This window comes from Python bivittatus, unplaced genomic scaffold (assembly GCF_059951505.1).
Source record: "Python bivittatus isolate LINGU-HERP-01145 unplaced genomic scaffold, Pbiv_v1 ctg000850_np1212, whole genome shotgun sequence".
Lineage (NCBI taxonomy): Eukaryota > Metazoa > Chordata > Lepidosauria > Squamata > Pythonidae > Python > Python bivittatus.
The window spans coordinates 24,399,767-24,419,586 of record NW_028277112.1 but is presented as its reverse complement, the minus strand read 5'-3'; the positions used below and the strand labels follow the sequence as shown (position 1 = coordinate 24,419,586).

General features: G+C 36.3%; 1 protein-coding gene across 1 annotated transcript in view; it reads right to left on the bottom strand.

The window, feature by feature from the left end:
- Positions 1-19,820, bottom strand: part of HSD17B4 (hydroxysteroid 17-beta dehydrogenase 4) — a 63,288-nt gene that overhangs the window by 35,930 nt on the left and 7,538 nt on the right. The window contains exons 3-12 of the mRNA XM_007424149.4: positions 14,753-14,860; positions 13,291-13,350; positions 12,145-12,166; positions 11,993-12,039; positions 11,808-11,892; positions 10,055-10,242; positions 8,844-8,935; positions 7,907-7,931; positions 7,154-7,282; positions 462-568 (exon numbers count right to left, since the gene is read on the bottom strand). Coding sequence (XP_007424211.1) covers positions 462-568; positions 7,154-7,282; positions 7,907-7,931; positions 8,844-8,935; positions 10,055-10,242; positions 11,808-11,892; positions 11,993-12,039; positions 12,145-12,166; positions 13,291-13,350; positions 14,753-14,860 — 863 coding nt within the window. The remainder of the gene's footprint in view (positions 1-461; positions 569-7,153; positions 7,283-7,906; positions 7,932-8,843; positions 8,936-10,054; positions 10,243-11,807; positions 11,893-11,992; positions 12,040-12,144; positions 12,167-13,290; positions 13,351-14,752; positions 14,861-19,820) is intronic.

Sequence of the window (19,820 nt, the reverse complement as noted above, 5' to 3'; positions counted from 1 at the left end):
AGCCTATAAAGTACAAATAACCCTAGGATAATAAAGGTCTTCTCAATCCTTTAACTGTTTAAAAGGCATTGCTGCAGGATATTATATGGAATATAAAGTCACAATATTAGAATTATTAGCCTACTGTACAAAATCACAAGGACTTTTATTTTTGGCAAAGACTGTACTTTGTCTTACTGCTTAGAGAAATTAAAGTTAGGAGTCTAAATTTTCCAGACCAAAAGCAATTCATCTCTCATCTAATCAATACAATGGTTCTTATAAATGTTATTTTACAGAAAAGAAGAGTTAAGAATGGCAGAAAGATATTCTTGTTCCTCTGTCTTTTGGCTCACATTTTAAAACTGAACTTTTGAGACTATACACTGCATCTTCTGATTCACACGTCTAAGAAGTTTCTCGAGGTTTCAGGCAACTTGAATGTCTTCCAGTACAGTAGCATGCATATACAGATTACTTACAGGGTCAATGCCTGCAGAGGACGTGGGTACACTGTGGCTCGTAGGACTTGGGGAGATATTCTGAGATTCTATTTGACTCAGCACATCATTCAGCATAACAAGAGATTCTGGAAATAGAAAAAATATTGATTTCAAAACTAAAAAAGAAAACAGCCTTTCCATAGCTATATGGAAATATATATCTCTTGAGCTATAACACAACCACCATGAAATGTTAACATGGCATTTGACTTCACATGCAGAGGCTTTTTAACATAGTGTCAAGTGTGCTGTTTTAACACTGGGCTTCTTAATATGAACTATTATGAAGCTTGGAATGTCATATGTACACAGCTTTTGTAAATTACAGAAGTGTTACTTGATTTGAATGATTAAGGCCCTGTCTATAGTAAATGGGTATGGTGTAGGTGAGTCTGCTATTCATGTATGCTGTATATTACATTATAGTTGATTATATAGTTGTCACAGAACTGAATATCAGGAAAGTATGAATTACCATCTGTAAATTCGGTACCTTAACTCAGACCTTTTGCATTCCTAAGATGCTCTGATGTCACAGAATATGATAATTGTGTTTGCTGAATTAAAAGGTTCTGTAATACAGTGCTGAAAAACAGGGCTATTCAACAGATAAAGCACAGGCCTTTGGCTAAATGACAGTGAAGTCTGAGGCCAAAGTCTGAGAAGAAAGGGCTGGGGGCCAAGATTCTTAAATATAATATCACCAATATACTTTCCAGGTGCAGAAGCAGCCTTCAAATACTTGACATATTGTGTTTGCAAGAGTATATAGTAAATGTTACTTCAAGGAATGAGCTTATAAGCAATTTTGTTGCCTGTAAATACAAATTGCAGAGCAGCTTGTTGGAATCCATACCATACAGATGACAGAACTTTAATCTTTGGTCCCTCTACAATCTACAACATAAAAGATCCAATTCATTTCAACAGTGGTTTGTTTTGTTTTGTTTTAGCAATTTGATATTCCTTTTCCTGTTTTACTTTCTTTGGGACAGTTTAATTTTTCCCTTTTTGTGTCTTCAGCTGTGTATTAATTTTCATAAGAAATACAAATAAAAATGAAAATAAGCAAGGTTGATGCAATAATGTGCACTGAGCTACACCTGACTCAGAAACTATATTCCCACCACCAGCAACAGATTTTGTCATATTTTAGCCATAGTCTTGACTGAGACATTTATGTTATGTAAGATCATCCCTGCAGGGCTCTGAGAACTGAAGGAAACTGGATTACATGAATTCTCTAAAATTGAAATGGGAACCTTTTTTTAAATTGATTATGATTATGTGTCATTAGGTGTTGATTCTTAGCAAGCACATTGATAGATTTTCTCCTGGATGATCTGTCCCCAACTTGATCCTTCAAGTCTTCCAACCATGTATCTATCACCCCTGTAATTGAGTCTATCCACCTTGCTGCTGGTTGTTCTCGTCTCCTCTTTCCTTCTACCTTTCCCAGCATTATAGACTTTTTCAGAGGTAGGTTTTCGCATAATGTGCCCAAAGTTATGATAATTTGAGCCTGGTTTATTTATTCCTTGAATGAGAATTTTGGGTTAATTTATACGATGATCAATTTGTCTGTTTTCTTGGCTATCCATAGTATTCTCAGATGTCTTCTTCAACACCAAAGTTCAGAAGCATCAACACTCTTCTATCCTGCTTCTTCAAAGTCCAACTTTCTCTCTCATAGAATGTCACAAGGAAAACCACTGCCTGCATGAATTCTGATCTTTGTAGGTATAGACATATCCTGGCATCTGAATATCTTTTCTCTACCAAGTGCTAGTCAGTGGTTTATTTCTTGACTGCTAGTTGAAAGAGACAGCCAGAAGCAGCTTCCAAACAGCCACACTGAGGCTAAAATCATTTGAAGAAAGGTACTTTGTCTGCATTCCTGAACACTGTAAAGCATATCTTTCAGATGCTTTTACTCAGGGTTGGTGGAAAGGAGAACCATTGTTCTTTAAATGACGTGGTATAAGAACATCTAAAACAAGGCCATATAGATTATATTTCTTGGCCAATGCAGTCACAATGAGTGATAGATTGTTTTTTAGTTTGGTTTCACTTTGTATCTTGTTCATATTGCTTGCCTGAAGTGAAACAAAGAAGTGGTTCCATGTGATAAATGAAAAAAATCTGTTTCAAAGCTCAAATCCTGCTTATTTCTTAAATATGATTGGACAAAATTTGCACGAATGCTTTATGGTGAGATTTTGTCTTAAAAGTTTTTCCAGCAGGTAACACTGGTGTCTTGGCCTTACAAACCTTCAATTAATAGTTCTATCTGGCCCCAAAAAATGGATATCAGAGAAGAAAATGCCATGTAGCAGAAATCCATCCCCCCCCCCCCCCGCTCAACTGTGTCTGCTACCCTCCTACCTGAGAAACTATCCAGCTTCATATGATTGTCTGTACGGTACACTCATTCCTTGTTACCTCTGTATTGCATCTTAACTCAAAAGTTCAGCATGACCTTCTACCTAAATACAATATATAGTTGAGAGACAGCAGCTTGACAGCGTCCATCAAATGAACTTCAGAGTTAAGAGAATATTTCATTCCCAAGCACAAGACAATGCATTGTAATTGGCTAGTCTTAAGATACCACAGGCTTCTAAGTAAGCATGTATCCAAATGGAATGTTACGATAACTTATTACAACATTAACTATTCACTTACTTAATAGTATTTTTGGGACAAAGTTGCTATACTTATCTTGCAAGAAAACACACAAAATGTCATTTCATTATTAAGGCTTAAGTTCATTTCAATAAGTTCATTACAAAGAAGAACTCATTTTTGAAATGATACAGCACTCAAACTCTAAATATCTACATACCACTTTGAGCCAATAAATAAATAAATAGTTCTAACTCTAGGTAATCCTTACAAATGATAGGCAAATGCTTACACTAATTGGTATTTTTGTATGAATATATATGATGGTTTAGTATATAATAGCTTTTCACAACATTAATTTACTTACATTAATGCTGGTAATAGTTTTTAATGAAATCTTCTAGAACAGCTTGAATTTGTAGATATAAAGGAATATGGCTTTCAATTTTAATGTGAATACTCTAATTAGTTTTCCTTACTTAACAGTTCAGTGCCTTCAGGCATTAAAGGAGAAAGGTTTTTTTTTTTTAATTGTCTAATTTTCTAGTGCTATAACACAGAAAAACTAAATAGTCTGTCAGATATGTGCAGCATTTTTCCTGCCTCTTTTGCTTATTCTCACAGATTCAGAAGTTGTACTCTCATTAAAGAACTATGCTGAATGCCTGATTTAGTAGAAAGCTAAAAGATACACTATACATAATAAGCTATATTCTTATTGACATGTTAAAATCAGAAAGAATAATGCAAAGCAGAGCTAATAATTTTTGTATCAGATATCATGACTTACCAAAATCTTAAAACTGATTATATGCCATCAAGTCGGTGTCAACTCTTGGCAATCACATAGATTTTCTCCATGACGATCTGCCCCTAATCTTATTTAAGATACTTATTTATCATACCTAGGTAGCAATCGTCTGTGTCAGATTGTTCTATCTGGGACCAACCTGGATTTGCTAGAAAGGACAAGAAGATGGGAAAAGAGTGCCTGAGAATGCCCTTTTCTGCTTTGCGTAATCAGTGCTTACAAACGTAGGCAGCAACCTTACATTAACTCAGATCATTCATAAATGTAATCCAATACTGTCCACGCTGACAACAGCTTTTTAAGGATTTGGGGGAAATTCAGATCCAATTCTTGGACTTACCAAGGGGACCCATTGCATGCAAAGCATGTGTTACATTCCTGAACAACTATTTAGAAAGAAATTATATTTTGTTATCATCACCCAAACTGTTTATTTGAAAATAAGATATGGAGATAAAAGAAAGTACCACCACCTTTGCATCTCAGTATGCCTTACTCATCTCATTTTCCCAAAAATTAATGTGTGTGTGCCAGCCTTATTTGTCAAAATTGTCCTAGAATCAAAACTTGCACCTGATTTCCAGGATTCAATCCACAGTTAGGAACATGATAAATGCCAAATGATCAGTCCTAAAATAAGGGTGTTTTTTTTTTTAATTTAATCAATTAGAAGTCTCTTTATGGCCAATTCCAGCTATAATAAAAATGATTTTCACTGCTACATAATGACAAAGGTAGGATTACTGATTTGACAATCAATGATCTATCAGCAATTTTCTAGCCCTCATTTGTTACTGGCTGCAAGTTTGAAAAAAGGCGGGTGGGTGGTCCTTTTGAATAATTTATATGCCTGCTATCATTTTATTTATCTGCTGTTGGAATTATATGCAGTAAAATATATGTCAGTCTGCATGAACTAATAAATATTTAAAATAACATTTACACATGGAGCCATCTGATTAGTTTGTTGCCAACAATTTATTTAGTATCAATACAGCGTAACTCCCAAGAGTCTCCCTAGACTACTGTTGTTCTTCAGGAAACAAACTTAAAAAGTTTGCTTTATACCCCACTATATAAACTAGTAAACTCCTGTGACAGAGAATATTCTTCCCTTTTGTAATATATTTGCATACAGAACGATGTGAAATTTGTGGGTTATATGCAGCTCTCCAATTTTAAAAGCTGAATTTCCTTTCAAACCTGCTATATTTTAAATTAAATACTACTAAATCTTACATTCCCACAAGGTGTAACAAACTAGCTTTGTACATGGCAATTGCAGCAAGGATATTTTACACTTCTTACTGAAAGTATGTGTAGTTCCTTCTGCAGAAGAATGCTTAAACAGGTTGTGAGAATATGCCTCAATGTCCAAAATAACTTTGCATTTGAAAAGTAATCTGACCTAGAATTTAATTCAATTTGGAAACCATTTATGGATTACACTTCCAAAACGTGGGTTTCTCTTAACATAAAATCTTAATATCGTAATTTTCAGTTATCTGATGAAGTGAGTTACAGCTCACAAAAGCTTACGCCTTTTAATAACATTTATTAGTCAGAAAAGATGCTACCAAACTCCTTTTGATTTTGGCTACCATAAACTAACATGGTTCTCCCTTTACACTGTTAATAAAGACAGATCTTTCATTCTTCAGATAGAAATTATTATAATTTTTTATTTTCATGATTTATACTGTGCTGAATACTGCCATTGATATTTATGCACCAACTGAATTTTAACAATGATCTGCAGATTTTATAATGACATAAGATATTCAGTTATGTCAAAGTAATGAAATTTTGAACTAATATATTTAATCTTACTTAATTGTAAGGGAATGTAAAGATACTTGTACATTCCCTTTTTATTTACTTCATGTTTTGTTTTTCTTTTCTGCTTTTTTCCTTGTTTGTATTTTTTCCCTTTTTAAAAAATGTTTAATAACAATATTATAGTAATAACAAAAAGAAATCAAATTTTGAAACACTGTCATTTCTACCTTTAATTAATCTGGACTCCCCAATTCCATAAAAAATTTCAGCCCCATGATAACTCCTACCTTATTTTATAAGAAGAGAATTAAATTGCTTTAAAATTGCCCTCTACCCCCACCCCCCAAATTGGATATTGGAATGTAAAAGACATTTATACAAAGGCTATCTCAAAATCAAAAACCGCAATAGTCCCCAGTTAAGATATAATTTAGTTTGACTGCACTGAACATAATTTAACTGTTTTCTGCAACACCCTGAAGTGAAAACCCAAGCTCTTTGACCTTTAATATCTTTTGAGCAAAAAATATACTTTTATTTAACAATACCCAAGAATACAACTGCAAAAGATTACAGATTGCTATTAGACTTTGAAGATGGGTTGAAGACAGTATGTGAAGATAGACTGAGGAAAAGATCTGGCTTTCACTTTGGGGGATTAAAATTAGCAGCAAAAATATAAGAAATGTTTCATAGATGGTACCACATTCTGAATGTAGATTCTCATATGCCAAACATATGAGAATTTGACAACTTTATCTTCTTCTTTATCATGGCATCTGTACATGCCAAGCATGTACAGAAAAAGGGACTTTTTATGGTGGTTTTGTAATATTGTACATACATTTTTATCACGTTTTTATAGATAGGACTGAAAACAAACAATTTATCAAGCAAATGCCAAAACACACTTTGAAATATATTTAATATAGGCAACAAAAAATTAAGCAGCAAAATGTTAAATATCTGTTTCTTAATAGCAACAAGTTATAGCTCAGACCTGGAAGTACATCAAAGTACACTGAAGCTTTGGGATGAAACTCTGGCCTTTATGGAAAAGGTAATTTATGAATTAATAGCATTAAGGAAAGAAAATGGAAGCAACTTATCTTATGCAAATTGATATGACTTTATCTACTTATACCAAAATATATAACATTTGCCACTTTAAAAAAAATCAGAAACTTTGAAAAAAATGAAATATTATGGGAAAAAGTATACTTTCTAAAGCTATATGGGGGACATATGTACATATGTCAATATGTATATGTGGATTTAAACACTGCAATTAAAATAAATCATTATGCAGTTTTGTTTTTACATACTATAATCTTCAAGCTGATTACTTTGTTGCAGACTAAAGTACAAACAAGGATATTGTTCTTTCATGTCCTCACAAAGAAAGAAGATTTCAACAAGATTACAAAATATGTAATGAATTTAAAGTTGCTTATACCTTGGATATTTTGAGGTTTCTGGGCATTATCAAAATTACAAATCTTTTCCCAATTAAGTTCCACAGCTTCTGGTGTCACGAGATGGTTCTTCTGCCTGACAATGGCTCCCAGAGATCGCTCCCAGCGTACTAAGCAAGTAGCAATAAGAGAGGATATTAAACAATAATTAAAAATAGCCCTTCAGGTGTGGCTGGATAACTAGTTTCTTTTATAAATGCTAGATTTTCTGATCAAAACCAAAGCATAGATTATTTTCCCTACTGAGAGCAAAAGTGGAACCTAACATACTGTACGTATTCTTGAGAACCCTGAACAGAATATTTATTCCAATCTGGAGTAGAAATGCTGCAGGCTTTGTTGATTTGTTATCAACAAGTTTTTGTTTGTGTCTGACACCAGCACCATTTTGAATGCTATGAATGGACAATAGCAGAATAAAAAAAAAAGTTGAGGGTGCAGTCAGCTTGAAGCAAATGTAATTACATTTACCAACTATCTACTGGATTAATCTCCAGTAAGCCAACTAACCAGTAAGCCAACTAACCAATCAACCAAAATCCCAATCCTAATATAGTAAAAAAGAGAGCAAGTAAAGGAAGCTCAGATGGAGAGTCAGTCAAATTATTCTCAAATTCTACCATTCTTAAAACGAAATGACTTAATGTTGTTATATCCTAATTTAACATATTAGTTTGGATTTTGTGTCAAATTCAAATTCTTTCCGACCAGACCAAATGAACAAGAGGACTTACATTTTCCAACCCAGCCAGCTCCAACCTGTAACATAAAGTTTTAAAAATCAATATAATTTAGAAGGACAACTGAAAATGAAAAGAGTGGACAGCAAATCATAAAGGGGAAATGAATAGTTCCCATTCAATCACAACAGATCAAAATATTTGTCCCAATAGGTCAAAATATGCATTTACTTTTTACCTCCATACAAAGTTGATTCTTACAAAAGCCACTATGATTAGGTTTAATTCAAATCAACCAATAATAGTGACCAGCTTTAGAACAAAGCAGACTATCAAGTTTAATCTCTTAGCTTCTTACATTAGAGCACTATTCTCATTTTTGTGTCCCGTCTCTTCAGTTTCTCCCTTTCAACACTCAGTCAGCATTGTATAGGTTCTGAGTGTGTTCATTCTCAATGGTTTGTCTTATTGTCCCCTATTTAAGGTTATTTTCTAAAGATTTTCATATTCTTGCAAGTGAGGTTATCACAGGTCTATTTATATCTCCCTCTTGCCTGTGGTTCTTGACATTTTGGCTCTGAATGTAATGTTATTTGGAGTATGGAATTAGAATATAAAAACATGTAGAGTGAGGGCATCAACTGAATTCTTTCTTTGTAAAGCAATTATTACCCCAAGGAAATCTAAGGTTCAAAATGTGTTGGAATCTTTTCCACAGTGAGATGGGTGGTGACAAATTTGAAATATAAATAAATATAAATAAATATATAAATAAATGAATATTGTTTTGAACCATTTTGATTGAACATTTGCATGCAAATCCATTGCTGTTTTTCAGTAGACATGATATACGGCAAAATGTATGTTCAACTTCCCCTATCGTGCAAGAACATGTTACTGCATGGATTTGAATTCTGAAAATAAGCCAAAAAAAGGAGAACATGATGGGTGCAAGGCCCATTGCCAGGAAAAGACAATGCATGGATATTACCTCAAACAATCCACTGTTCTCTTGACACCTTTCATGACAAAGCCAAAGGACAAGAGGAGCCACATATTCTGGTTTCAAGGCATCCACCATATCTAGGGGAAATGAAATTTATACATATATACACACACACACACACACACACAGTGGAACCTCGGTTTACGAACTTAATTCATTCCGTGACTCTGGTCGCACCCCGAATTGGTCGCAACCCGAAGGAAATTTCCCCATAAGGTTCAGTGTAAGTACCGTTAATCTGTTCTGGCGTGGAGGACAGGGAGGCGGCTATTGCTTGGAGGGAGAGTCCTCCTCCCTACGACGTGTCAGGGCGGAAAATGGCCATGGACCACGTGTCAGGGGTGGAAAAATGGCCATGGACCACGTGTCAGAGGCGGAAAAATGGCCGCGGACCACGTGTCAGGGGCGGAAAAATGGTCGCGGACCACGTGTCAGGGGCAGAAAATGGCCACGGACCACGTGTCAGGGGCGGAAAAATGGCCGCGGACCGTGTCACGGGAGGGAAAATGGCTGCAGATCCGGTTTGTAACTCCAGAGGCGGAGTTTGCAAACCGAGGTAAATTTTTGCAGCCGGAGCTGGTCGTAACCTGAAAAGTTCGTTAACAGAGGCGTTCATAACCTGAGGTACCACTGTATATAGCTACCACTGGGTGCTCTAGAGTAGACATCATGTAGAGAAAAATCAAATACCAAGCTTAAGTACATGTAATTACTTTTGCTCAGATTTATCTCTTGTACCTCTTTCCCCCTTCTTCAATGTCAGTTTTAAAACCTTCTTATGGGGGGAAATCTTTTTTTTTTTTAAAACTGAAACACTATGGTAGCCACAATATATAAAATAAAACAATGCCCTAAAGTACACAACAAGAACTTAAAAAAAAAATAAATGAGGCATAAGGTTCAGACAGAAACTGAACACACGGGAAGATGGTATAAAGAGAAAAGAGGTAGTAAGAAAACAGAAACCAAGAAAGATAGTTACTGTGGAAGAAAGCAAGAGACTACTCCTTGCTTTACAGATGGGAGGACAAGGAACCTTTTGGCTCCTTGATCCTACATCACGTGCTGTCTTTTCAGTGAAGTCATGACCAAATCCAAAGCTTGATGAAAATCAAAGCAAGATTCAGGAGCAGAAAACAGCAGAGGTATTTCATCATACCCCTGCCAGTTTGTTGAGACTATTTACAATTGTTTACCTGGGGGCATCACAGTCTGTGTCAACCTGGAGCCTGCTGTGGGAGCAATTGTATTACAGTGGATGTTGTACTTCTTGCCTTCAACTGCAAGTGTGTTTGCCAGACCCAAAAGGCCAAGTTTGGCAGCACTGTAATTAGCCTGACCAAAGTTGCCATATATTCCAGCAGCTGAGGAAGTCATGATTATTCTTGAAAACAAACAGTAAGAAATTCTGGGTTTAGAATACAGCAACAAAAAGTCTGAGGGGTGATTTAAGGGGAATGCATCAGTAAAAGCAATAGAACTGGGTGGTACTACATGAAAGAACATTCAGCTCAATGCATTAACCTTTCTATAAAAAGCAGCAAATGATTTAAAAACTTAGCTAATTAGACAACACAGCCTTTAACAAAGTCTTAAAGGGCCAAGGAACATTTGCTAAATAGAAAATAAGCTGTTTCCAATATCTTCTTTTATTCTACCTTAGGAGGCTTCATACAAAATATTGGAGTAGCTGTGTTAAGGGACCCATTTAGCATGTTACTGTGACTGTCATCAGACAACATTTAATTTAATGTCTACAAAGAGCTGATATATATGCAAAGACTACAACAACTATATTCCATAATTACCGAATATAGCAGTAGGCCCTAGTGAACTCAAGAAAGCTTTACTGCAAATAAATTTGCTTTTAGAATGTGCAGTTAGTAATGAAAACTCTGGTTGAATGCAGAACAAAACAACATCAAAGAGCTGCAAGAAAAAAAGTCACATTCCTAATTTAGGGACAACTTACAGAAAACAGTTTACAAAAGAAATAATCAAAAGTGAATGCAGACAAAATAAAAACAGAGTAAACAACTCTTTTGTAATGTGATCTTTATTTCTAAACTATATCCTATTTAAATGTGACTAAGTGCAACCAATGACTCAGATGCACGTAACGGGGAAAAGCCTCTTTTCCTGAAAGGATATTCAATTTTAGATTTAATCTATCAACATTTAAAGCAGTCAGCCTATTCAGAGAACTGGCATTTCACCCAAACAGCACAGGTAGCTCTCAGTAAAGAGCTAGCATTGTTTTGGCTTTAGGGCTAATGGAAAAGCTGGTTAAAAGCCAGCTTCTAATGTAGGTGGCATATATCAGTTCCAGAATCCAGCATCTCCTTTGCCACAAACTCCACCTTGTGGATTTCAGCGATGGCTAATGGTGATTCCCATAATGCCATAAAAGATCAGAAAAGGTTGTGCTCTGGGCTTCTAATTAAACACTGTTGTGAATGATACCACTGTGGCAGGCCATGTGCTGCTTTTTCGAGCTACTGAGGTACCCAGTAAGAAACCACCAGCCATGGTGGCTTCTCCTCCACTATCCCAACTCTAGGATGCAGTTGGAAATCTTAGGCAAGACTCCCAATTTCAGTCCCAACAGCTACACCATGGGAAATAAAGTTTATATGGCTGTTGGAAGGATAATAGATAAATAATGCATGTGGAGTGTTCTCAGCACTTTAAATGCTACATAATGTTGATATAATTAACTGTTACTGTTGCTTTTTAAAAACCACCTGATAATAGTCTGATATACCACTGTTTGGTTGTTTGTAGAAATGAGGTCTATGCTTTAATTGCAATAAAAGTTTTGGATGCTGAGGATTTTATGGAGAAATAGACATCAAGACAGTGTAATCATAAAGTACTTTCTCTGTTGCTAACCTAGATACAGTCTTGGATTGATCAGTATATGTTTGGTGAGCAATCAAGTCTACTTACCTTCCAAATTTCTGATTTTTCATATGGTTCCATGCAGCTCGGGTTACCAGGAAGGACCCCCTCAAATGAACTTTGTGAATTATATCTAGAAACAATTCAAGCCACTGAATACATCTATACCTTGAAAAGGCATTAAGAACAAAGTGTTTATTTTAAAAATGGGCTATGCTACATCATCAACTTACCCCAGTCTTCGTCACTGATCCTAGCAAATGAACGGTCCCTCAAGATCCTACATGTTAAAGAGGAAAAAAAGAAGAGGGAAATTATCATGAATTGAATAAAAAATATTGCAGTATATCAGAAAGGGAAGAAAATAACATCTAGATCAACTTACCCAGCATTATTGATCAGAATATCTGTAAATTAAATCCATACAAAACTATTAAGAAACATATCTAGCCATTCTTGCTTCTGACATGAATGAAACATTGATTAGCACACTATTTGCATTTAATTTTGTGCTTACCCAAATTGACAGACCAGATAAAGGAAAACAGACTTTCAGAATTCAAAACTATTATGCTTGTGAAAGACTGGCAAAGACTCTAGACCACTGCATGCAGGATTGAACTATGATAATATCTTAAGCAGTAAAAATGAACTAGGACATAGAAAGGAACCCTCTGCATTTTTATGTAGAATGAATTTAATAGTTTCAGAACTCTGGGCAAGTGCAATAGAGAGTAATTTGCTTGCTTTCCGCAACAAGTATAACTGGCTTAACAGCTTCATTCTAATTCAAATGCATTTCTGTATCTGTATGAAGTAACATTTATAAAATAAAGAAAAAAGAACATGCTGATGCATGCTATCCTAGCTATTTGCTGGTACAGCATGTCCAAGTTTCAGGCTACCATTCAATTTAGCACAAATATACAGTGCTGCTAGTGTGAAAAAGATCTTATCTAAAAGAATAGCCATAATGGCTTTTGCACATGTGTAACTTAGAGTGAAAAACTGAAAACTCTTATGAGGATTCTTTAAGGTTGCTTTGTTATCATCAATGGGATGTGGCTTTGAATATACAAAAAGGATATTTTTCTGATTTTGCTCATTCATCTACTCGATGGAAAGGTCTTTTCATGATCAAAGCAACTTTGCTTGATTTCAGTGGAACTTTGATTTCTTCTAAGAGAGAACTTTGTGTTGATACTAGCAAAGCAATACTCTAATAACATCAAAAATTGTAACTTAAAAGAAAGCTGCAGATGGAAAAGAAAGCAATCTTGAAAAAATTGAAAAAAGGAGGAATCTTCTTGGAAGAAAATATCCTGATTACTGCTAGCACTAGTAATTGCAGCTTTCTTCACAAAGTAATGTAATTTGTAAAAGAGCCTAATAAAGCCATTTCTTTGTTCTGGCGGTCTCTCCTGAATATTAGATTATTCAATTTTTTCATGGAGTAATACTGAATAAAAGTTACAGTAAGGAGCTTCCAACTATCTAATCCCACTAACTACGCCTCTATTTTGAAATATACCTATTTTCCCAAAAGCATCCAGAGCGGTTTGCACAAGCTTCTCACCAGCTTCTACTGAATCTGAGGAAAAAAGCAACACAAAAGAAATAAACATAGAGATCAGAATCTACTAAAATGACAGAGATCCTACCACAATGGGAGGAGAACATGAAATGGTAATAGAATGTAATCTTGAGGGAATATTCTGTACAAATATTTTCTTTCATAAGCAAATTATTCATTTGTGTGCACTTGCCAGTGAGAGGAAGTTCATGACAGATAAAGACAGAGGTTGTTCCTGTAACTGCAGCTACTGAAATCTTTCAGCTGTATTCATAACTCCCTGAGGTAATATTAACAAAAGTGGATATCTACGGCTAGGAAGAACAGGTTGCACAGAGAAATAAATACTGATTTGGATTCTAAATGTTCTTTTTTATGAGTGGGAGAATACAAGCTTAGGCATAAAAGCCAATATCCTCATTTCCCAGTTGTGTCCCCATCTTCCAAAAATATGCTATTCCAAAGAGATCCCTTTCAGGAGTGACTATAAACACAGGTACAAATTCCAGGAAAAAACTGTACAAGTGGGTGCAAGGGTCTGCTTGTGGTGGCGCTACATGAACTAAATATGCAAATGATTGTTTGTAACCGAGCTTTCTTATGGTCAGAAAAACAATGGACTGTTAATGACACATGGATAAGCTTGAAGATGAAGTCAGGAGAATGCAGTTACCTTCAAATGACAAAACATATTTTTCAGATACAAGAATGCATCAGTGCCATCAAACATTATACAGTGGCACATGATATTTGTCATATTCATACAGGGGGATTATAATAATTCACTCACTTGCATAGTGTATTTATCACGTGCTAGGCTTGGGTGTGCACTGTTATGTCTTTAAGGAAACCCAGAACTCTGTGAAGCACAGTGGATATGCACAAAACAAAGAATACACTATTCCTCCCAAAAGAACCCAAAGTCTTAGCTTTTAAGATAAGTATATCAGTTCTACCTGGATATTTTTCATGTAATGCATCTATATACTATATATGTTTTAAAACCAAACACCACAACATAACAAAGAATAAAAATCTGGTGGGAAATGAGCCTTACCTGTAACATTTTGAAATGAATCACATTTTGGAATTATGGATCATGGCTCCACATTATACAGTATGTATCTAACATGGATTTGCTATCACAAACAATCTATGAGTCCACTAAATATCATGTAATTCAAGGCACATCAGATATCTCTCTTGAGTGGTAGCATGACCAATTTCTACTGACAGAAATAATTTATCATGGGACAGTCATTTAAAACTTCAGGGAACTTTCTGATTTCATTTTGATTATCATTTATCACAATCATTTCAATGACAGAATGGCAGATGCTTTTCTCCAGATCTGTAGCATGCACAACTCTAAAATTACAGCTGTAATTTATCTGCAGATATTTTCACGGGAGAATCATACCATAATTAGCTACTGCTTTTCCACCTTTGGCTCGTATTTCTTGAACAACTTTGTCAGCAGCTGAAGAACTCTTTCCGTGTCCCTTGATGTCACCTCCAAGATCATTCACTGTGAGAGAAATAAAAAAGACAAAACAGAGAAATTGTGTCCAACTGGTACTTAGATAAAATAGCTGTCATTCTCAGTGGTCTCCAGTGATCATTCAGGCATTGCCTCAGTGGTACAGTGAAGACTTCGTGCTGTAATGAATGTGTAAATTCTGACTTTGTGTTGGTGAGACCAACCGTCAGGCAAGCACCTGTGCTAGCATCTCCTATGTAGGTGTGACAATAGTGTAAGTATTTGCCATCCTACATGTAACTGAACTGAGTCTTTGTCATAAGAAAGAGAGTTTAGATTGTACACACTGTTAATATTTGGGTCTCTCTTCACAAACTGCTATTTGAAGAGGTGTTTTTATTCTTGCAGCAGTTTTGCAGTTGTTAGACAACTTGGCTTATCCAATCAGGTGTTCTAAGGACTAAATACTATTTCCTCTATTCGAAGTACTTTATCAATTGCATTAATCTTAATGAGTGGCTTCTTTAAAGCAGCAGCATCTTTTCTTTTTAAAACTCACATGGAAGCCTGAAAAAGTCTGGCCATTTTAATGAATACCAGAGTAGTGCTACAGTTTTTTTGTTTTTTGTTTTATTTCCCTTGCTAATAGCTCAAAGTTCACTGGGTCAAAGCAGTATTCCTTTCAATCGGGGCTCAGACCTAATTTACTTTTATACAGATAGTTCTTAATGATTTATTTTTACAGATTTTATAGCCTGCCCAAATCAAAAGGCTCCGAAGGGGTAGAACAAATTATACATTTTTTTTGCAGGATTTTCAGAAAGAATATATAAAGATTAACACATATCCCACACAACATGGCAAGTCCAATCTTGCTTTTATGGAATAGGTGAAAAATATTTTGGTTGAAGTATGAAACCAATCTTGAGAAATCATCAAAGAATCCATATTTTGTGCTGGATATACAAGGATTGTAAGCTGGATATAAAAATGTGTGTTTTAAACTCTGGGCAAACTTTTTGTGGCAATAAGCATAAAAGTTACTGATTATCTGAAAGCGCATCAACCTTTGACAGATGCAAGAATTTACTACTCCTTCACAAACTATTTTTAATCTAAAAAGCAATTCCAAAACACTGCATCTTTTCATGATGAATGGAGTGTTAGCTACCTAAATAATGCAGAAAATTCCAAATTAAGCAATAATATCACAAAATAATTCATCTAGGAGAACAGCTCAAAAGAGAGCAAATTATACTCAAAAATTTTGTTTTTATGAAGCAGCATCTCCCCCATGTGGTCAAACCTGATAACGTTTTAACCAGAAAAATGATAAGTTTAATCATTTATTTGGATTGACAGACTACATTTAAAATATACTGAATACACAGAATATATTTAATCACCAGGAGTTAAGTTTAACTCAAGAGAGTCTTGATGTTTTAGTTGCAGTTTATTTAAAAGGAACCACTTTTGGGGAAGGGTGATTTAAAAGTAATTTTAAATTTCCAACATTACTTTTTTATTTCAACTAGACCTTGCATTTTTCTTAAACTGCCTTCATTTTTCTTGCTAGCCACCCTTCCTTTTGCTTCCAATTAGATACACACCACCCACAAAACGAGAACCAGTTTGGTGTAGCAGTTAAAGCACCAGACTAGAAACCTGGAGGCCATGAGTTCTAGCCCTGCCTTAGGCACAAAGCAGGCTGGGTGACCTTGGGCCAGTCACTTTCTCTCAGCCCCAGGAAAGAGGCAAGGGCAAACCACTTCTGAAATCTTGCCAAGAAAACTACAGGGACTTGTCCAGGCAGTTGCCAGGAGTCAACACTGACTCCAAGGTACCAAATATATCCATGAAATACAGAAATATATACAATAATTTTTCTTATATTTTATAGTTTTGTTACTTTTTGATTCATTCTGCTTTGGCTTATGTTCGTACTGGGGAAATATCCAGGTGCAAGTGGGCTCAGCTCCTCAGAAAAGACAGGCCTCTGCCCTTTTCACCAAAGGCATGGGGCAAAGCAGGGAGATGATGGTTCTGAAATACCCATATATAATGAGTTTCCCACCTGAAAACAAAGGCATCCATTGGAATTCTTATATTTCACCTTAACAGATTTCTTAACAAATCTTGCTAATGAACACTCAGAAAGATTTGTTCTTCAAAACTTCGCTTCCACACTTGCCTGCTGTAAGAGTCCTCACAAAAGCAAAGTAGTAAGCAAAATTACTTATAGGCCAATATAAAATTCCTGAAAGTTACTGAGCAGACCAAAATAGTTTTATTCAAATTGGATTTTCATTTAAAAAGAATATTTGTATTCAGTGTTCCTTGCAGGGCTTCTGCTTCCACTTAACATTATCTGTAAAATTATTCTGTTTATATTCAGTCATATGCTGACCACAGCAGCCATATAAAACAATTAAATAATAAATATTTAATGTTATGGTTCTTATTTTAGTAACAGAAATAAAACCTGATTTCCATTATTTAAAAATTTGGTTTTAAATTCTAAATCAGATGATGATGATGATGATGATGGTTGGTCGGTCACACAGTCAGCCAGATGTTTAGACTGGATTTGGCATTTGTATCCACCTATCAAGTCCTTCCCAAGGACCTGGGATAAGCAGATGTTATCGTTTGATGGTGTTAAAATTATTGTCACAGGATTTAAGCTGATCCAATTAAAGCTGCCTTTTGCAATTAACTGATGGTAATTGTATCAATGCTGATGGTGTTCAAGTGGTGCTCCAGATGTTTTGGGATTGCAGGTGTTGTGTGGCAGGTGCTTGTCTGTTTGAATTCTAAACCCCCACAGCACTTTAGCTTCTTCATTTTCTATTACTTTGTCTGTTTTGTGGTCCCACTAGTTCTTGCTTGCAGGCAAATAGTATTTCTTGCAGATATTCCAATGCACCATTGTTGCTACTTTGTCATACCGCCGTTTGTAGTCAGTCTGTGTGATCTTCTTGTAGCAGCTAATCAGGTGGTCCACTGTTTTTTCAGCTTCTTTGCAGAGGCAGCTTTTGCTATCTGTTCCTGTCTTCTCAATTCTGGCTTTGTATGCATTTGTTCTTAAGGCTTGGTCTTGTGCAGCCAGAATTAGCCCCTCTGTCTCTTTCTTCAACTTTCCTGCTCTTGGCCATTGCCAGGTCTTCTTGTTATCTGCTTTGACTGCTACTTTTTTGTGTATTAGCCATGTAATACTTTGCCTTGCCATGTTTCTTTTCTAGTCTTCATTTGGTCTTTCTTATAGGCCAGTTTGGTCTCTTTGGAATTTAGTAAGCCTTCATGGGGTACTAGCTTCAGTGCATCTTCTTTACTGTCCTTCAGATATTCTTCCAATGCCCTTTTTTCTTCAACTGTCTGGTGTACTTGCAACATTCCACACCCACCTACGCTCCTTGGTAAGTAGAGCCTGTCAGCATCACTGCGTGGATGAAGGGCAAGATTCATTGTCATTATTTTTCTGGTCTTCCTATCCAGGGCTTTAGTTCAGCTTGAGTCCAGTCCACTATTCCAGCTGTATTTCTAATGACTGGAATTGCCCAGGACTCTGGGAGTTTACAGATTATTAAAAACATCTAAAAAGAAGGAAACAACAACATCTATCCAACTTGTATTTTGTTGCTATAGAACACCTGTTTTTTTATGTAACCCAGGTTGGATACAAAATTATAAAGGTCTGTTTTGACCCCTTTTAATCACTTATAGCAGTTTCCCAACCTCAGCAAGTTTAAGATGTGTGGACGTCAATTCCCAGAATTCCCCAGCCAGCAGGGGAATTCTGGGTGTTGAAGTCCATACATCTTGAACTTGCCAAGGTTGAGAAACGCTGACTTACAGAATAAAAACAAGAATTTGAAACACCTGTTAACCCAAATCAAAACCTAGCATATAGAGCTACTGCAGTCAAAACTGCGAAGAAAACCAGGACTGGATCATACAGATTTGCAAGGTGAACCTGTGATACAAAGCCTAATTCAAGGTTTCAACATAATTCAGTCTGCCTGCTGTCTGCATCCATCAGCAAAAGGTTGTACAGATCTGGTATATTCAAAAGCTGCCGTTCCTGGTTACATTTGTAGTGAGAAGTATGAAGTTTCCTGGTTTTGAGCTACTTAAACATTTGGAAAGCTTCAGTTCCATGTCTTAATTCAACTCATTAACCAAAGCATTTAATGACATGGCAAATTTCCTATCAGCTTGCTCTTTCTAGCTTACTCTTCTATCCTTCATTCCTTTTCAGTTTGCTTTAATGCCTCAATGGGCCCATTTTAGACAATCCTTCAAACATAAAATAGAATTCAATGTGAACTCTAAACAGAACTGAATTTGGTTGAGATTTAAAGGCCTGGGAAAGCAAAACCAAACTTAGGGTCTGTGTGCATGTGTGTGTGTGTAGAAAGCAGTTTCTCCCCCCATCCCCCAAGTCTTGTTTCTATCTCACTGCAGGGTTGTGGTGGGGAAAAACAAGAGGAAGGAGAAGTAGGCTTGCTCCCTGGAGCTCCAAACAAACAAACAAACAAACACAATTCCTCACTTTGCTCGCCCTGCTACCCCTTCCCTGGCAACCATTTGGGTCAGGATGTTTGGGAATGGCTGCTTCAGAAAAAGAGGGCAGAGGTGGGAAGAAGGACCAGTGTGCCCCAGCCAACTACAGCAGCCTTTGCTTGGTGGAGACCATCGCTCCAAACCTGAAGAAGGGCAAAATGCCGCCTCTGCCTAAGTGATAGAGGACTCCTGGTGCAACAGTGGACAGCCATTCTCTGCTGCCCAGGGCCAAGGAGAAGGAACCTGCACCAGGGCTCTGCCTTACCCAGAAGCAATCCCTGGTTAAGGGCCCTCACCAAGCACTGTCCTATCTCCTTCCTGGCACAGAGGAGATACCATCTGGATGCTGGTCTGGGCCTGTGCCTCAGGCTGGCTGCCTTCTACCCCCCAACAGCCCAACAAAGGAGACAGAGCTTTGGCTCACATCTTCGCTGGGATTTGAAAC